This window comes from Eschrichtius robustus, chromosome 20 (assembly GCF_028021215.1).
Source record: "Eschrichtius robustus isolate mEscRob2 chromosome 20, mEscRob2.pri, whole genome shotgun sequence".
NCBI lineage: Eukaryota > Metazoa > Chordata > Mammalia > Artiodactyla > Eschrichtiidae > Eschrichtius > Eschrichtius robustus.
The window spans coordinates 20,100,196-20,120,740 of NC_090843.1; the positions used below are offsets into that span (position 1 = coordinate 20,100,196).

The 20,545-nt window shown below is 42.3% G+C and overlaps 2 protein-coding genes across 2 annotated transcripts; both read right to left on the minus strand.

The window, feature by feature from the left end:
- Positions 1-5,769: 5,769 nt before the first annotated feature.
- On the minus strand, positions 5,770-6,740 carry LOC137755533 (keratin-associated protein 29-1-like). The gene is given in 2 exon segments (XM_068531745.1): positions 5,770-5,876; positions 5,879-6,740. Coding segments are annotated over 2 exon segments (969 nt in total).
- Positions 6,741-14,837: 8,097 nt separating this feature from the next.
- Positions 14,838-15,047, minus strand: KRTAP17-1 (keratin associated protein 17-1). Its single transcript, XM_068530253.1, has one exon. The coding sequence runs from the start codon at positions 15,045-15,047 to the stop codon at positions 14,838-14,840; it is 210 nt and encodes a 69-aa protein (XP_068386354.1).
- Between the last annotated feature and the right edge of the window lie 5,498 nt (positions 15,048-20,545).

The window sequence follows — 20,545 nt, forward strand, 5'->3', positions numbered from 1 at the left end:
TACATAAGGCAACTGCTAACAGCTATAAAAGAGGAAATCGACAGTAACACAATCATAGTGGGGGACTTTAACACCTCGCTTACACCAATGGACAGATCATCCAAAATGAAAATAAATAAGGAAACAGAAGCTTTAAATGACACAATAGACCAGATAGATTTAATTGATATATATAGGACATTCCATCCAAAAACAGCAGATTACACGTTCTTCTCAAGTGCGCACGGAACATTCTCCAGGATAGATCACATCTTGGGTCACAAATCAAGCCTCAGTAAATTTAAGAAAATTGAAATCATATCAAGCATCTTTTCTGACCACAACGCTATGAGATTAGAAATGAATTACAGGGAAAAAAACGTAAAAAAGACAAACACATGGAGGCTAAACAATACGTTATTAAATAACCAAGAGATCACTGAAGAAATCAAAGAGGAAATAAAAAAATACCTAGAGACAAATGACAATGAAAACACGACGATCCAAAACCTATGGGATGCAGCGAAAGCAGCTCTAAGAGGGAAGTTTATAGCTATACAAGCCTACCTCAAGAAACAAGAAAAATCTCAAGTAAACAATCTAACCTTACACCTAAAGAAACTAGAGAAAGAAGAACAAACAAAACCCAAAGTTAGCAGAAGGAAACAAATCATAAAGATCAGAGCAGAAATAAATGAAATAGAAACAAAGAAAACAATAGCAAAGATCAATAAAACTAAAAGTTGGTTCTTTGAGAAGATAAACAAAATTGATAAGCCATTAGCCAGACTCATCAAGAAAAAGAGGGAGAGGACTCAAATCAATAAAATCAGAAATGAAAAAGAAGTTACAACAGACACCGCAGAAATACAAAGCATCCTAAGAGACTACTACAAGCAACTTTATGCCAATAAAATGGACAACCTGGAAGAAATGGACAAATTTTTAGAAAGGTATAAACTTCCAAGACTGAACCAGGAAGAAACAGAAAATATGAAGAGACCAATCACAAGTAATGAAATTGAAACTGTGATTAAAAATCTTCCAACAAACAAAAGTCCAGGACCAGATGGCTTCACAGGTGAATTCTATCAAACATTTAGAGAAGAGCTAACACCTATCCTTCTCAAACTCTTCCCAAAAATTGCAGAGGAAGGAACACTCCCAAACTCATTCTATGAGGCCACCATCACCCTGATACCAAAACCAGACAAAGACACTACAAAAAAAGAAAATTACAGACCAATATCACTGATGAATATAGATGCAAAAATCCTCAACAAAATACTAGCAAACAGAATCCAACAACACATTAAAAGGATCATACACCACGATCAAGTGGGATTTATCCCAGGGATGCAAGGATTCTTCAATATACGCAAATCAATCAATGTGATACACCATATTAACAAACTGAAGAATAAAAACCATATGATCATCTCAATAGATGCAGAAAAAGCTTTTGACAAAATTCAACACCCATTTCTGATAAAAACTCTCCAGAAAGTGGGCATAGAGGGAACCTACCTCAACATAATAAAGGCCATATATGACAAACCCACAGCAAACATCATTCTCAATGGTGAAAAACTGAAAGCATTTCTTCTAAGATCAGGAACGAGACAAGGATGTCCACTCTCACCACTATTATTCAACATAGTTCTGGAAGTCCTAGCCACGGCAATCAGAGAAGAAAAAGAAATAAAAGGAATACAAATTGGAAAAGAAGAAGTAAAACTGTCACTGTTTGCGGATGACATGATACTATACATAGAGAATCCTAAAACTGCCACCAGAAAACTGCTAGAGCTAATTAATGAATATGGTAACGTTGCAGGATACAAAATTAATGCAGAGAAATCCCTTGCATTCCTATACACTAATGATGAAAAATCTGAAAGAGAAATTATGGAAACACTCCCATTTACCATTGCAACAAAAAGAACAAAATACCTAGGAATAAACCTACCTAGGGAGACAAAAGACCTGTATGCAGAAAACTATAAGACACTGATGAAAGAAATTAAAGATGATACCAACAGATGGAGAGATATTCCATGTTCTTGGACTGGAAGAATCAACATTGTGTAAATGAGTATACTACCCAAAGCAATCTACAGATTCAATGCAATCCCTATCAAATTACCAATGGCATTTTTTACGGAGCTAGAACAAATCATCTTAAAATTTGTATGGAGACACAAACGACCCCGAATAGCCAAAGCAGTCTTGAGGGAAAAAAATGGAGCTGGAGCAATCAGACTCCCTGACTTCAGACTATACTACAAAGCTACAGTAATCAAGACAATATGGTACTGGCACAAAAACAGAAACATAGATCAATGGAACAAGATAGAAAGCCCAGAGATTAACCCACGCACCTATGGTCAACTAATCTATGACAAAGGAGGCAAAGATATACAATGGAGAAAAGACAGTCTCTTCAATAAGTGGTGCTGGGAAAACTGGACAGTTACATGTAAAAGAATGAAATTAGAACACTCCCTAACACCATACACAAAAATAAACTCAAAATGGATTAGAGACCTAAATGTAAGACCAGACACTATAAAACTCTTAGAGGAAAACATAGGAAGAACACTCTTTGACATAAATCACAGCAAGATCTTTTTTGATCCACCTCCTAGAGTAATGGAAATAAAAACAAAAATAAACAAATGGGACCTAATGAAACTTCAAAGCTTTTGCACAGCAAAGGAAACCATAAACAAGACGAAAAGACAACCCTCAGAATGGGAGAAAATATTTGCAAACGAATCAACGGACAAAGGATTAATCTCCAAAATATATAAACAGCTCATTCAGCTCAATATTAAAGAAACAAACACCCCAATCCAAAAATGGGCAGAAGACCTAAATAGACATTTCTCCAAAGAAGACATACAGGCGGCCACGAAGCACATGAAAAGATGCTCAACATCACTAATTATTAGAGAAATGCAAATCAAAACTACAATGAGGTATCACCTCACTCCTGTTAGAATGGGCATCATCAGAAAATCTACAAACAACAAATGCTGGAGAGGGTGTGGAGAAAAGGGAACCCTCTTGCACTGTTGGTGGGAATGTAAATTGATACAGCCACTATGGAGAACAATATGGAGGTTCCTTAAAAAACTAAAAATACAATTACCATATGACCCAGCAATCCCACTACTGGGCATATACCCAGAGCAAACCGTAATTCAAAAAGACACATGCACCCGAATGTTCATTGCAGCGCTATTTACAATAGCCAGGTCATGGAAGCAACCTAAATGCCCATCGACAGACGAATGGATAAAGAAGATGTGGTACATATATACAATGGAATATTACTCAGCCATAAAAAGGAACGAAATTGAGTCATTTTTTGAGACGTGGATGGATCTAGAGACTGTCATACAGAGTGAAGTAAGTCAGAAAGAGAAAAACAAATATCGTATATTAATGCATGTATGTGGAACCTAGAAAAATGGTACAGATGAGCCGGTTTGCAGGGCAGAAGTTGAGACACAGATGTAGAGAATGGACATATGGACACCAAGGGGGGAAAACTGCGGTGGGGTGGGGATGGTGGTGTGCTGAATTGGGCGATTGGGATTGACATGTATACACTGATGTGTATAAAATTGATGCCTAATAAGAACCTGCAGTATAAACAAACAAACAAACAAAACAACTAATACTAAACTTTCATTGGGTTATTTGTATGGAAATATGTTAATATAAATGTTTCAGACATTACATGAAATTTCTAAAAAAAAAAAAAACAAACAAAATTGCAAAATAAAATCTGAAATTTCAAGGATGTCAAGAATTCGGGTATTAGTAAGCAAATTATTTGAGGAGATGTGATTCCTTAAACTTAAACTGTAAGGAACATTATTGAAAATTCTGTTCAGGACTGAGGTAAGATGCATTCCACTACCCAAAGTCTCATCCTTCCTCCAGCTGAGGAATCTCCGTGGAAGATGTGGGAGAGAGAATTTAAACAAGGTATCCATCAAAATGTCACTTCTAGAAGACATTCCATCCATAGTAATTCTTTTGCCATCTCAAGGTCCCTCTCTCCCTTTTTTCTTCTTCTTAATTTTCTGTTTGGATTTCAGTTGCAAATACTTGAATCAGTTATATTCCTTATGTGGCACATTATCACTTTTGGTCTTTGCAAGTTCCCTCTTATTTATTTTTTTCTTTATGTGCTTACATATCAATTAATTTAATTCCTGTTCTTATGTCCCATTCTCTTTCAATAGGCAGCTGTTTTATTCTGTTTAATGCATATTCCCCAGCAGACAGCCTTCAGACTTCATCTTCACCATCACCTCTCTTGGGTCTCCTCCTGCCAGCCCACACTTCAGGCCCACACTACAGATTTGGACTTGCCAGCCTCCATAACCATGTGAGCTAATTCCTTTTAATGAGTGCATATAGATATAGATATAGATACAGATATAGATTCCCTATTGGGTCTATTTCTCTGGAGAACCAGCCTAATACAATACCCCATGGAAGGAATCACCACCTGTTACCACCCCACTCTTTATTCTCCTAGTGGTGGACCACTGATTTCCTTTAAAATCTATGTCATGCCACAGTGGACATCATCATATGTGTCCCTTTATGGAGCTGTGTAAGAATTTTGGGGGGTTGATACTTAAATCATTTTACAGGCCCAGAGCCCCTTCATTAAAGGGGAGGCCAGATCCCCTTCAGGAAGGACTCTGTACCATTGCTACAAGTAGACACTATAAATCTTCCTCTAAGCTTTTCCCCTAAGAAAACCAATCCAAAAAATGTTTGGATTCAATAATTACACCCTAGAAATAATGAAATTCGGTCAAAAGTTCCCTTAGACTAATTGTTTTTAAAACTGTTTCTTAAAATGTCAAAAATATAGCAAATACCTGCTAAAATTTTCTAAAGAATTTTTAATTTTATTTGTATTGGCCATTAGGTGAATTGATCATTAAAACCAACGTTAAGTGACTTAACCCTTAGTTATTCTCCATGGCCAAAACCTCATGTTTACTTTAATCTATGGCTTCCCTGAACCATTTCTGTCTTTGGCTCCCCAAGTCTTTTCACTGTGGGAAGACTGAGGTCACCCAACTCAAAGAGCTCTTGGTGGTGTAAAGGTTGGAAGCCAGGGAATTGTTTGTCGTTACTCCCTTCCAGCTTAGGCATCTATGATTCTAGACACCGACTACCCTTGCATACCAATGCAGACACAGTGATTTGGAGGGCCCAAGGTCACTGCGTTCAAATGGAACCTAAAGGAAATCTACGTAGGGGTATATTGAAAGGAATGAAAGCACTATTAATCTTATTCGTTATGCTTAACCAGTCACATTTCTATTAGCAATTGGCAGAAAAAGAGTCTCCTTAAAGACTTGGCAGTATCCAAAGAGAGAAAAACTGGAGAAAAGGCTTTGCTGAAGTGAAATGAAATGATAACATCAGGAAATGCAAGCTATAGCATGCACCATGCTTGCTGAAAGGTTATCCTCGGTTAAGAAGGATCTCTTAGGATAAATTCCCTCATCAGCACCTGGAGGGAAAGTGGGACTGGACTTGGAGTAAAGCTAGCAAGCAGGCAGCATTTTTGCTCGGCTGGAGGCAGGCACCATGGGATGGCTATGCACTTGTAGACAGCAGCAGACGTCAGAGGAGGTGTGAAGAGTGCTGCCTCAATGAAATGTTGCCTTACGTCTGCTGGACTCATAGCTGGGGTGGCAGGAAGTCAGCAAAGCAGGTGCTGTCTTTGCAGAGACTTGGGGCAGTTGGTCAGAAGCCATTGGAGCCACCACTGGATGATTTGCCAAAGCCTGTCACACAGCAAGCTGGTTGGCAGGAAGGGGATTTGCAGCCACTCTGATTGAAGGAAGAAGTTCACCACAATTTGGTTGGCCAGAAAGCATGGTGTCACAGGAAGCTAGTTTGTAAGGGTCCATTACCGAACAAGGGGGCTGGCCGTTAGCCCCTGGCTGGCAGATGAAGGATATGGAAGGAACTGGTTTGTAGTGAAGTGTCTGGCAAGGGAAGGACACACAGCAAGTAGGATTGCAAGAACTGAACACACAAGGAGACAGCTGGCAGGGAACTGATCGGCAACGCTTGAAAATGTAGCGGATCGGTTGGTAATAAGTTGACTTGCAGGGCTGATCTTCACCACTAATGGCTTGACATGAACCTGCTTGGCAGCAAGTTGGCTGGCACAGACGAGCCGCACAGACAGTCGGTGGGCAAGATGTTTCAGGACAGGAAGTTACCTCAGAGCAGGATGGCTGGCAGGACCTAGCGTCACAGCAGGCTGATTGGCCACAAGCTACCTGGCACGATCCAGATGTGTAGACAGGTTGCTGGCAGGAGCTTTGTTGGCAGGAGCTGGCTTCACAGCACTTTGCCTGACCACCGCTGGATTCCGAGCAGGAGGGCTGGCATGAGCTAACCAGACAAGGAGACTGACCAGTGCCAGATTCATAGCAGGCCATGCAGGAGCAAATGGGTTGGCAAGCAAAACACACACAAGAAGTTACTGGAAGGCAGGTAGGTTGGCAAGAAGCAGGTTCACAGCCACTTGGGGCACTGCAGCATGACTGACAGTTTCCTTGGCATGTAACCCGTTGCCACGTTCTGCTCTGACAGGAACTAGGCAAACAGATACCATTTCTGAAGCTGCCACCATTTGAGCATATGGAGATGGTGGGCACAGCTGGAATGGCATTGGCGTTTCCAGGACAACAGCTGTCCACCATGGTGCTGGTGTTAACCTTGCCAGGAAGCTGCAACCTCAGTATACCTGAGTTTGAAAGACATCTAATACATAGGGGCTTTTATAGTCCTTCACTAGGGGTGTTTCATGACAGAGTATCTTTCCTTGTTATTGTTTCCACCCAATTGCCTACAAACATCTGATTAGCGGGCTTCAGGAGCGTGGGAGATATTGTACCCAGTTTAAGAACCGGTTGGCTGAGCTGGGAGTTTTCGTGGCTGAGTTTGGGTACCTTGCCACTGCTCTTGCTCTGAGCTAAGCTGTCTCTTTTATAGCTTGTTCTCCAGCCTCCCTGAAGCAGAGCTCTCCCCAGGCCAACCTCTCATCAAGAGGCCACAACCCAACCAAAGCAACCCGCTCTTCTGCCAGGAATGCAGTTCCACGCCATTTAGACAAGCAGGAAATGAAGCTGTGACCCAGTTGAGGCAGGATGATATCAGAGATGGCAAACAGAAAATCAGGTAGTGCAACCCAAGGGCCACTTCAGTGTCTCCACCTCTTTCTAGAATCTTCCTGTTTGGCTTTCCTGAAACCCAGCTTTACTAATACCACTAATAATAAAAACAGTAGTAATGGCTTCCATTTATAGTGTTGACTGAAAAAAAAATGCACAACCTAAAAGTAGAGAGTTATGTTTTATTCGGCGGACATTCTGAGGACTTCAAACCCAGGACATAACATTTCAGATAATGCTGATGACTGTTCTGAAGAGCCAAGAGGGGATCCAGGATACATAGGAGTTTTTGCAACAAAAGACCAGGTAATCAGAACATCAAAAGATTACTGTTAATCAAAGAAAACCAGACATCTCAAGTTAATGAAATTAGCGCTTTTCTATGTATGGGAAGATGAAAAGTCTGGGCTCATTGAAATCATTCCTTTGATATGCACCTCAGTTATCTGGGCCCAGTATCCTGTGTTTTTCTCATCCCGAGTCTCCCCAGTATGCTCCGTTGGGGGTGACTGCAGCAATCTGTTTCCATCCTGAGTTTCCTCCAGGCTCACCATCAGGGCAGCTGTAATGTGGTGGTCTGATAGCTGCAACATCTTTTGTTTACTGATATGGCAGGCAATATTTTTCATTCATAATAGCATACTTCCTATGTACCAAGTCCTTGACTACATTTGTCATTGAATCTTTGCAATGATCCTTGTTAGCAGATGTAATTGTCACCATTATGTTAGGGGTAGCAAGACTAACTCAGAGAGAGTAAATCATGTTCCCAGAATTATGCAAGTAATATGGGGTGAAACAAGATTTGAACCTACTTTGGGCTGACCCCAAAACCACGGAGCTTAATCACCTATTAGACTTCCCGACTTTGGAGGTGGGGAGGAAGACTCTAATACAGTGATTGAAGGCTGACCAGCGTCACTGGTCAGGTGCTCCCAGCACTGTGCAGGTGGTCCAGGCCCCCGCGCTGAGGATCATCTGCCCACTCCGGTGACTGTAATCATCAGCTAGATCAAACCGGTATCAATACACCCAAAGACAATCTTTTAATTTGGAAATTTAAAACTGCAAAATGTTTCATCAAGAAAGATTAAACTCATACTATGGAGTCAACAGACGTGAATTCTATAACTATAAAACACAACAACTAGAAGTGATATGAGGACATCTCTGCAAAATGGTTTTTGTGTTAAATCAACCTCATCCAAGAGAAATTCATGAGGGACTTTGCTGATTTTCCCCCTCTTCCTTTGGGCTGGTCCTAGCTCTGCATCATCAGCCAACTTCAGCATCCCACACTGGCCCACGTCCTGGCCTGGTTCACACTGGAGATAGCATGATGGAATGGAGACATCATGGGCTTGGAATGCAGACAGGGCTCACCTTGATTTCTGGCTCTGCTGCAAACTCAGTGTACTGGACATGTTAGCTCATTACCCAAGTGTTCAAAGTACTGAGAGTCAATCAACTGCATGGCTATGTCTCATGGTATTTTTATTATTATGGTCTGCCTCACAATTATTGAAAACGCTGGAAATTCTGGAAGCTACTTTTCAAAGTATCTGTTACAAAATGTTTTCTCTTTGCTCTTGTTTTAAAAGGAAGAGAAATTTTTCTGATCACGATGCCTGAAAAATCCTCACCCTTGTCATAAAAATGCCTTTCCTCGACCATTGCTTTTCATGTCACGGCATCAATCACTCCTTTTGCCCTCCATCTCAGCACTGTTCATTTTAGCATCTTGCAGACTGCAGGGATCCCTGCACTATGTTTTATTCCCGAAAGTCTACATCCCCAAACTCTCATCTCCCAAGAGGAAATACATTTGGTCTTACCAAATAGATCAATCAAAATGTGAACATGAGCATATTTGAGAAAGCATGTAAATTTCAATCTGAAAAAGGTGTCAATATCCTATACCCATACTTACCACTTCTATTGTTTCAAAGCAATCCATGTTTACAACCATTTTTCTCTGATTCTGCTCTTGCCTCCCTTCCTCTTAAAGAAGCATCTCAAAAGGTTGGTAAAAGGGTATAAACTTTCAGCTCTAAGATGAATAAGGTCTGAGGATCTAATGGACAGCATGGTGACTATAGTTGATAACACTGTATTGTGTAATAGAAATTTGCTAAAAGAACTTAAGTGTTCTCACCAAAAAAAAAGAGAAAAAGATAAATATGTGAGGTGATGAATGTGTTAATTCACTAGATGGGAGAAATCATTTCATAATAAATATGTATATAAAATCATCACAATGTACACTTTTAATATCTCACTATTTTATTTGTCAATTATCCCTGAATAAAGCTGGAAAAAAAAAACCCCTCTCAACAGAAAGAACTTTGGTTTTGCTATGGTTCAAGGCACTAAAGATATCTAGTGTATCACCAAGAGCTTTTGTTATTGCATCAAGAACTATGTTGTTGCATAAAAACACAAGCTTGGAGAGAACTGGGTTTTAGTCATTTGTATGTTACTTACTAGCTGTGACTCTCCTGAATTTTGTGTTGTCGTTCCCTTGTGAATAGGTGATAGATAGATAGATAGATAGATAGATAGATAGATAGATAGATGATAGATAGATAGATAGATATAGACATATAGAGATATATATTTTATAATGTATATATTTGTATATATGTATATTATACATGTATGTATACTCATACATATGTGTATATGTGTTGTTTTGAACTTTAAATATATATATGGTTTCTGGGGCTTGTTTATATCAATCAACATTACAGGGATAAGGTTCACTCTCATGGATCTCAATGGATCTTGCTCTCTGGTGGGCAAGCATGCAAGCAAACTTACTGCAATGCAATAATAAACTCAACAATAGACATAAAGGGATTATCAGAGAGGGGCAGTGATGATCTCTGTGGAAGAGGGGATATCTGGGCTGCATTTTAAATGCTACACTTTACGACAATTTTAAACCACCAGAAATCCTATGAGGCAGGGACTCATCTCTCCCCATTATAGGTGAAGAAAAAGAAAGGGGGTTAGAATCAGAAAGTTTGTCACTTGCTAAAGATCACACACAGCTTGCCCCCTAATCTAGGGCTGCTCTTCTTCCTCTTCACCATCCTGTTTGGACAGACTTTTCTCAGGAGCCACATGTCACAGACTCAGTCCACACTGCTGTCCTCCATTCTGTTCTGTGAGCAGCTCTCCTCTAGAACGCTGGCTCTACCTATCCCTGGAAAGCATTTGACCTAGCCTCTCTGCTTCTCCTCCCTCCTTTCCTTCCATGCCCCGCCCCCCCACCTCAAGAATTCAGTAGACCTCCAAAATCTTTCTTGCCTTTGGTGATATTAGCAGCTGCTAAAAGAGAGACACCTCCGAGACCCAAAAAGTAAAAAGGAAAGACAAGCGGTCTTTTGCAAAGACATTATGAACAAAAGGAAAGAACATGAATGCTTTCTCAAAGCATTTTGTCAATGCTACCGCTTGAGGCAGACATGAGGAAAAAATGAACCCTAGGTTTCTAAACACCAAGGCCTGACATCCTTGCTGAATGAAGGACTTACCATGTTCTTTCAATATCAATGCAAAAGGCAGGCTCTCCTTTGGAAAAGCTGGGCCATTGTGCCAACCATTCATTATCCCTCCCTTCATTCATTAATTTATGCAGTCATTCATTCAATTTCTCTTTTATTCATCCATTCAACTCAGTCCTCATTGGGTCTGTGTGAGGGATACAAAAAGAATGACTTGCAATTCCTGCCACAAGGACCCCAAGTTTAGAAGAAAGATACATACATAAGTAGTTATGGTACAGTAGAGTACAAGTGCTACAATACATGGATACATACAGGGGCACCCAGGAGAAACACCAGCATGGTTTTGGGGAAGTTAGGGAAGATTTCTCAAGTAATAGGATGGCCAAATTGAATCCTCGAGGAAGAAGGATAAAAAGGGATGGTAAAGGTAGGAAAAGAATCAGCTATGGAAACCAAAGACAAGAGCATGATACGTTTTGGGAGCAACAAACGGTTCTATAGCCAGGATGAAAAGTACAAGGGGACAGGATGGGACCGTGTTCAGACTAGAGTGGTTACCAGGCACTCACAAAAGGCCTTGTGGACCATGGTCAGAACTTGGGTCTTATACTGACCCCTGGGAGTTGTAAGCAAGGGAGTAACTTGACCAGGTTTGACCTTTAGAAGGTCTCTCTGTCTGTGGAGAAGGGATTGGAGAAGGATGGCAAGTCTGGAGGTAAGCAGATCATTAAGGATCTGGGGCAATTACCCAAAAGCTTCATGGTGACAACCTGAACTGGGCAGTGCCTTGGGATATGAGGCAGAATCTACAGGATTAGTGGTTGAAAGTGGAAGATTAGAAATAGGAAGTGACATCCTTTGAAATGTGGAAAGGCAGTGAGGAAAGAGGACTTTGGGACAGCTATGCAGAATGTGTGGCAGAAGAGGAGTCCCCAAGATCCTGGTCCCCCACCTTTCCAGTTCTTCTCTCCATCCACCTTCTCTTCCTCAGCTAAGCCAGCAATGACATTCCAAATGGAGATGGCCCTCCTCCCAAACAAATCCCTCATAGACTCTCTCAGCAGAGACACTTACACAGCATTATCTGTTATGCTGGAATATCATCTCCTCAAGGAATCCTTCCATGCTAAATGATATAAACCACTCTTTTAACTATCTAGCCCATTCCTACTTTGTCCTTTTTAATAGCTCTTGTCCCCTTTGACATTATCTAAGCTCCAGAAGGGCAAGGATTTTGTTTATTCACTGACTTGTACCCACAGCAGTGTTTGATACATAAGAGGGTCACAATTCATGGTCACAGTTAATATTTATTGAATGAATGAATGAGGACCTCTGCGAACAGCTAGGAAGGGCAATTCTCTATCAGTAATTCAAAGAAATTACTACTCTCTACTCACCCATCTGAGAGACCACCACCACGAGCAACAAAAGAATCAGCCACTTTGAATAGCAGCCACTCAGTGCAAACCCATTGGCCTCTTGCCTACTTTGTCCCACTGGCACACTCCTGCTCTGGCTGTGACTTTGTCTTGGAGGTTATAGAGCCAGTTTTCGGGAGGCTAATTCCAGCCAGATCTAAAATGACCAAGATAATAGAGTCTGAAACTCAACAAGAGAAGAGTCAAATCTCGAATTCTCTCCAAAAGCAAGATACTACTAATCCTGCTGGGTTTTTTAATGATACAGAAAAGAAAAGAAAGAAAGGAAACACAATGAGCTTCCACTATACACTTGCTAGAATGGCTAAAAATAAAAAGACTGACAATATCGAGTGTTAGCAAGCACATGGAGCAACTGGAACTCCCAGACATTGCTGGTGGGAATACAGAATGGTATAGCCAATTTGCAAAAACAGTTTGATAGCGTCTTATAAAGTTAAACATTCACTCAGTATTTACCCAGCAGTCCAATTCCTTGGTATTTATCCAAAATAAGTGAAAACGTATGTTCACACCAAAGTGTGTACCTGAATGTTCATTGCAGCTTTATTCATAATAGCAAAAAACAAAAAACAAAAACCCCAAACTGGAGATAACCCAAATCAGTAGACGAATATTTTTTAATGTAGTTTATTCATGCAATGCAATACTATCCAGTAAAAAGTAATGAACTACTGATAGTGCAACAACACAGATGAATTCTAAAAAATGTTATTCTAAGTGAAAAAGAATTCACACTGTGTAATTTCATTTATATGAAATTATAGAAATGCAAAGTTTAGGGGGAATTCCCTGGTTGCCTAGTGGTTAGGATTCCGGGCTTTCACTACCCTGGCCCAGGTTCAATCCCTGGTGGGGGAACTGAGATCCCCACAAGCCATGGAGCGCAGCCTAAAAGAAAGAAAGAAAGAAAGAAATGCAAAGTTTATAGTGATATAAAGCAGATAGATGATTGCCTAAGGCTGGAGTGGATAGTGGGCAGGATTTCCTTCAAAGGGACACTGTGAAATTTGGGGGATGATGGAAAGTTCTATATCTTGAATGCAGAGGAGGTTACTTAAGTACATACAATTGTATTACAAAAGTATATACAATTAAGTATATACAAAAGTATGTACAATACAATTAAATGTAAATTATATCTCAATAAATTTGGCTTATAAAAAATGAAAGAAAATTTTTAAAAGCAAAAAGTAAAAACAACATAATCCCAGTTTTATCTATAAACATGCTTAGAAGGAGTCTGGAAAGATACATGTCAGTAATAAACTCTAAATGGTGATAATTCGGGTGGCTATTATTTCTTCTTTATATTTTTCTGCATTTTTTTTCACATTTTTAGGGATCATTGCTATGCTTATAATCAGAAAAAAAATGTGTTGTTTGTTTGTTGAATGAAACATTGTTTTGTGGGGATGAAAATAAAGTTCTCCCAGGGCAAGAGCAGAATTAGTTTTATTCCACATGTAGCTTAAGATCATGTTCAGCAAAAAGTTGAATTAACTATCCTTTGAATTTTAACCTTCCAACTGACTCTCACACACCTGGGTCAGGTCCTACCTAGCAGATAGATGTACACTCACCCCCCTCATCCCTGAGACTCAAGCAGAAGAAATACAACTGGTTCCAGAACAAGAAAAACTAACCCAGAAAAGGAAGACTTTGCTGAAGCATGAGGCTGGAGGAAGGAACCGGACTTCCCAGAGCATCCTTTGAACCTCTGTGTTCACAAGGTTTTGCCACAGGAATCCCTTCCACTCAGGACCAAGCTTGTTTTACCAAAGCCTCCTCCTCTGACTTTGCCAGAAAGTTCTGACCAAACCTGAAGCCTTCCTGCAGAACTGTAATGCAGAAGACGTGCCCTCACTCAAAATTAAATTTGGCCAGCATTAGCATTTACCTGGGAGCTTTTAAAACTGCAGGTCCCAGGGCCCCCACTCTAGAGCTAAAGGAGCAAATTTCTGGCAGGGAAGCCCAGAGATCTGTATTTTTAGATCCTCCCCAGGTGACTCTCACGCAGTACCTAGAAGCTTTAGTCTACATCTGGGGTCTTGTTAAAAACACAGATTGCCAGGTCACACTCCTGAGGATTCTGATTCTGCTTGTCTCAAAGAGAGTGCCAGAATCTCCATTTTTAACTAGCCCCCAGGTGATTCTGATGCAGGTGGTCCAGAAGCCACATTTCAAAAACCCTATTGTGGATGCCAGAGTAAATTTTCCTGGCCCAGTGCCCAAGAGGGAGCCAAGGAAGAGGTGGGAGAACTAATTTGCTTAGGCCAGCACATTTGAATTTATTAAGAAATTAATGAAGAGGAATTTTTGCATCTCAAAAGCAGCAGAAAAGCCAAGGAGGAGACATCAGTCCCAAGGCCACCTTGAATAAGAAGATTCCCTTTTAACTTCATGGAAAAAAAAGTCATGGCGATTCACCCTTTGAGCTTCGGGTACCATTTTGGGTGGGACCCAGTTTTCATTTCTCACCAGCACGTGGCTCTTGTTCTCAGTGCCTTGAAAAGCCAGGCCAGGCTTTGGAGAACAAGCCTTCTGCTACAAATAACACGACAGGCAGGACACCGTCTTGGTGGCGGGGAAGGTCCTGGAGACGAGGGGTGTCCACCTGGAGCAGATGGGAGCTCTCCCTTGGTCTGCCTCAGCGGAGGGGGGAAAGGTCTTCATTGGGTCTCGCAGACAGGCCTGGGTTGGCAGCACACAGGGCCACAGCACCCAGAGGGGCCACGGCAACTAGATCCACAGCAGCTGCTGCAGCAACCTCCGCAGCCCCCGTAGCCAGATCCGCAGCAGGAGGGCTGACAACAGCACACTTCACAGCCGTCTTGCTCTTGAGGACAGCAGGTGAAGCAATCGCCTGGGCAGCACCCCATGGTCCCCGCCGGTCAGGTCGCAGGTCAGGAACGCGACCGGCGTTCCCCAAATCTGAAGGTCACCTGCCCCGACAGCAGCTTTTATATCCCCTCACTGGAGGGTGTTGGCACGAGCCATAGGATGTTGTCTTTGTTATTATTCATGCCAGGTTCCATAAGAACGTCTCATTAGCTGCCTGTTTATTTTCCAGCCCTGAGTACCTCAACTCATAAAATAGCCTCACTGGTCCCAACTGCTCTTTGTCCAGAAGGTAAAAATACATTTTGGAAAAGACCTGTCATCGTGCCCAAACAGGGGCCAGCTGTCCTTAGCCCAGGTTGCAGAGAGGAGGGGAGACCAGCCCCAGAGTCTGGCTCTGGAATGGGTGCCGCCCTTCCACATCTTCCCCAATGGCAAGTTGGCAGCGGACCCTTTTGCCGTGGATGCTCGTCCGGGAAAACCAGAACTAAAAGCTGGATGCCCTGTGCCTTGTGCCGCAGGTAGAGGCTGCCTTAGAAGGTCTGGTCATGTGGCTCCTCCCAGGTAGAAATGGCGTCCTCATCCCAGCCGATGTGAGCAAGGCAAATATTTGTGTCTGCGTGTGGTATGTGTACAGTGCCACATGCTTGTTTGGGCTTGGTGAGTGAGTGTCAGTCACCAGTAACGACTGCCCTATGAAATGCAGAGACACTCATCATAAAATTGCAAGAGGCTGGGAGCCACGTTCCCTCTGAGCTGCACGGAAACGGAACACTCACACTTGTCTCTAAACGGGCTGCAAGAGCACTAGTCAGAGCCTGCAACCCTCCTGGCCCAGCCCTTTCCTAGATAGAAGGAGGTGGTGGTGGTGGTGGTGTTGAAGGTGGAGAAGGAGGAGGAGGAGGAGCGGGGAAAGAGGAAGGGAGGGAGGAAGGAAGCAGATCATTGAATATCCAAAACATCGCATTAAAATGAAAATGCTGTACACTTTTTTTAAGAGTTCCAACTTTATAGACCATCTGGCAGAATGAGGGATTAGCATGCAAAACACCCAGAGTATCATCCCAGGGAATAAAATGCCTTTAGAAAGAGACTAGAATCCACAGAGGATTCAGGTCCATGTGTAAATCCTGAGATGGGTCAAAATTCCTGTCTCCATTTTGGGCTTTGGTACCTTGTCGTCTTCTTGGAATGATAATGGCAACCCTGGATCCTGAAGGCTCTGCCCTTTGGAGAGCAGCGCCCAGAGAAAGGGGATTGGGAGTGGGAGGTAGAGACGGAAGGTGACAGTGGGCATGCAGAGCTGGAGCAAAAGACACAGTCTCTCCCTTTTAACTTCCCTCTCCTTTTTAGATGGACCTGGAGGTAAAGCAGTCTCCAAGAAGGGCTAGAAGGACTGGGAATTGGGGGAAGAGGGGAATGGGGGGTGGGACTGGGTCACTTGGATATGATAGAATGCTCAGTACTTCACAGGATGTGGAATTTTAGAACCGGGAGGAACCCCAAAAGATCATGTGGTCCAAGGTTTCTGAACCCGATTTTACATCAGAATTGCCTAAGGAGAGGACTTTGGAAAAATACAGATCACCAGTCCACACCCCAGTCCTGTTAAATCAGAATATGTTCTTGGGGGAGACCTTCAAGATGACGGAGGGGTAAGACGTAGAGATCACCTTCCTTCCCACAAATACATCAAAAATACATCTACATGTGGAACAACTCCTACAGAACTCCTACCGAACGCTGGCAGAAGACCTCAGACCTCCCAAAAGGCAAGAAAATCCCCACATACATGGGTAGGGCAAAAGAAAAAAGAAAAAACAGAAACAAAAGAATAGGGACAGGACCCAAACCTCTGGGAGGGAGCTGCGAAGGAGGAAAAGTTTCCACACACTAGGAAGCCCCTTCACTGGTGGGGATGGGGGGTGGGCCGGGGGGGAAGCTTCAGAGCCATGAAGGAGAGCACAGCCACAGGGGTGCAGAGGGCAAAGTGGAGAGATTCCCGCACAGAGGATCGGTGCCAACCAGCACTCACCAGCCCGAGAGGCTTGTCTGCTCACCCGCCGGTGGGTGGGGGTCGGGGCTGGGAGCTGAGGCTCGGGCTTCGGAGGTCAGACCCCAGGGAGAGGACTGGGGTTGGCTGTGTGAAGACAGCCTTAAGGGGGCTAGTGCACCACAGCTAGCCAGGAGGGAGTCCAGGAAAATGTCTGGACCTGCCAAAGAGGCAAGAGACCATCGTTTCAGGGTGCACGAGGAGAGGGGATTCCTTTCCTGTGTGCCCACAGAAGGCAGAGCACCACCTAAGTGAGCTCCAGAGACGGGCATGAGCCACGGCTATCAGCTCAGACCCCAGAGATGGGCATGAACTGCTAATGCTGCTGCCACTGCCACCAAGAATCCTGTGTGCGAGCCCAGGTCGCTACCCACAGCCCCCCAGGAGCCTGTGCAGGATGCCAGTGCCAGGGTCCCGTTATCCAGGGGCAACTTCCCTGGGAGAACACATGGCACGCCTATGGCTGTTGCAATATCACGCCAGCCTCTGCCGCCGCAGGCTCACCCCGCGTTCCAATTATGACTACCATACCCCCCCCACTCCCCAGCCTAAGTGAGCAAGAGAGACCTAATAGCTGCTGCTTTAACCCCCTCCTGTCTGCGGGGGGGGGGAACAGACGCCTGAGGGTGGCCTACACGCAGAGGTGGGGCCAAAACCAAAGCTGAACCCCAGGAGCTGTGCGAACAAAGAAGAGAAAGGGAAATTTCTCTGTACCACCTCAGGAGTAGCAGATTAAATTCCCACAATCAACTTCCTAAACCCTGCATCTGAAGAATACCTGAATAGACAATGTTCCCAAAATTGAGGCAGTGGACTTTGGTAGCAAGTGTAGACTTGGGGGTCTGCTTTCTGCATCTAATTTGTTTCTAGTTTTATGTTTATCTTAGTTTAGATTTTAGTGCTTATTATCAATGGTGGATTTGTTTATTAGTTTCGTTGCTCTCTTCCTTTTTTAAAAATTTTTATTGTTTTTTTAGTTTTATTTATTTTTAATTTTTTTTCCTTTTTCTCTTTTTGTGATCGTGTATGTATATGCTTCTTTGTGTGATTTTCTCTTTTTAGGTTTGCTATTACCATTTGTCCTACAATTCTATCTGTTTCTTTTCTTTCTTTCTTTCTTCCTTTTCTTCTGAGCTGTGTGGCTGGCAGGGTCATGGTGCTCTGGCTGGGTGTTGGGCCTGAGCCTCTGAGGTGGGAGGGCCGACTCCAGGACACTGGACCATCAAAAACCTCCCAGCCCCACGTAATATCAATTGGTGAGAGCTCTCCCAGAGATCTTTGTCGCAGCACTAAGACCCAGCTCCACCCAATGGCCAGCAAGCTCCAGTGCTGGATGCCCCATGCCAAACAATTAGCAAGAGAGGAACACAACCCCACCCATTAGCAGAGAGGCTGCCTAAAGTCACACTGAGTTCATAGACACTCCAAAACACACCACCGGACACAGCCCTGCTCACCAGAAAGGCAAGATCCAGCCCCACCCACCAGAACACAGGCACCAGTCCCCTGCACCAGGAAGCCTACACAAGCCACTGAACCAACCTCACCCACTAGGCAGACACCAAAAATAACGGGAACTACAAACCTGCAGCCTGCAAAAAGGAGACCCCAAACACAGTAACTTAAACAAAATGAGAAGACAGAGAAATATGCAGCAGATGAAGGAGCAAGGTAAAAACCCACCAGGCCAAACAAATGAAGAGGAGATAGGCAGTCTACCTGAAAAAGAATTCAGAGTAATGATAGTAAAGATGATCCAAAATCTCAGAAATAGAATGGAGAAAATAAAGAATCATTTAACAAGGACCCAGAAGAACTAAAGAGCAAACAAACAATGCTGAACAACACAATAAATGAAATTAAAAATTCTCTAGAAGAAATCAATAGCAGAATAACTGAGGCAGAAGAACGGATAAGTGACCTGGGAGATAAAATAGTGGAAAAACTAACACAGAGCAGAAGAAAGAAGAAAGAATGAAAAGAATTGAGGACAGTTTCAGAGACCTCTGGGACAACATTAAATGCACCAACATTCGAATTATAAGGGTCCCAGAAGAAGAAGAGAAAAAGAAAGCGTCTGAGAAAATATTTGAAGAGATTATAGTTGAAAACTTCCCTAATATGGGAAAGGAAATAGTCAATCAAGTCCAGGAAGCGCAGAGAGTCCCATACAGGATAAATCCAAGGAGAAACATGCCAAGACACATATTAGTCAAACTCTCAACAATTGATTACAAACAAAGATATTAAAAGCAGCAAGGGAAAAGCAACAAATAACATACAAAGGAATCCCCATAAGGTTAACAGCTGATATTTCAGCAGAAACACTGCAAGCCAGAAGGGAGAATCAGGACACATTTAAAGTGATGAAAGGGAAAAACCTACAACCAAGATTACTCTACCCAGCAAGGATCTCATTCAGATTTGACGGAGAAATTAAAACCTTCACAGACAAACAAAAGCTGAGAGAGTTCAGCACCACCACACCAGCTCTACAACAAATGCTAAGGGAACTTCTCTAAATGGGAAACACAAGAGAAAAAAGGACCTACAAAAACAAACCCAAAACAATTAAGTGGTAATAGGAACATACATATCGGTAATTACCTTAAATGTAAATGGATTAAATGCTCCAACCAAGACACAGACTGGCTGAATGGATACAAAAACATGACCCGTATATATGCTGTCTACAAGATACCCACTTCAGACCTAGGGGCACATACAGACTGAAAGTGAGGGGATGGAAAAAGATATTCCATGCAAATGGAAATCAAAAGAAAGCTGGAGTAGCAATACTCAAATCAGACACAATAGACTTTAAAATAAAGACTATTATAAGAGACAAAGAAGGACACTACATACTGATCAAGGGATGAATCCAAGAAGATATAACAATTGTAAATATTTATGCACACAACATAGGAGCACCTCAATACATAAGGCAAAGTCTAACAGCCATAAAGGGAGATCAACAGTAACACAATAATAGTAGGGGAATTTAACACCCCACTTGCACCAATGGACAGATCATCCAAAATGAACATAAATAAGGAAACACAAGGTTTAAATGATACATTAAACAAGATGGACTTAATTGATATTTATAGGCCATTCCATCCAAAAACAACAGAATACACTTTCTTCTCAAGTACTCATGGAACATTCTGCAGGATATATCATATCTTGGGTCACAAATCAAGACTTGGTAAATTTAAGAAAATTGAAATCATATCAAGTATCTTTTCTGACCACAACGTTATGAGACTACATATCAATTACAGGAAAAAAAACTGTAAAAAATACAAACTCATGGAGGCTAAACAACATGCTACTAAATAACCAAGAGGTCACTGAAGAAATCAAAGAGGAAATCAAAAACTACCTAGAAAAAATGATAATGAAAACACGACGACCAAAAACCTATGGGATGCAGAAAAGCAGTTCTAAGAGGGAAGTTTATAGCAATACAATCCTACCTCAAGA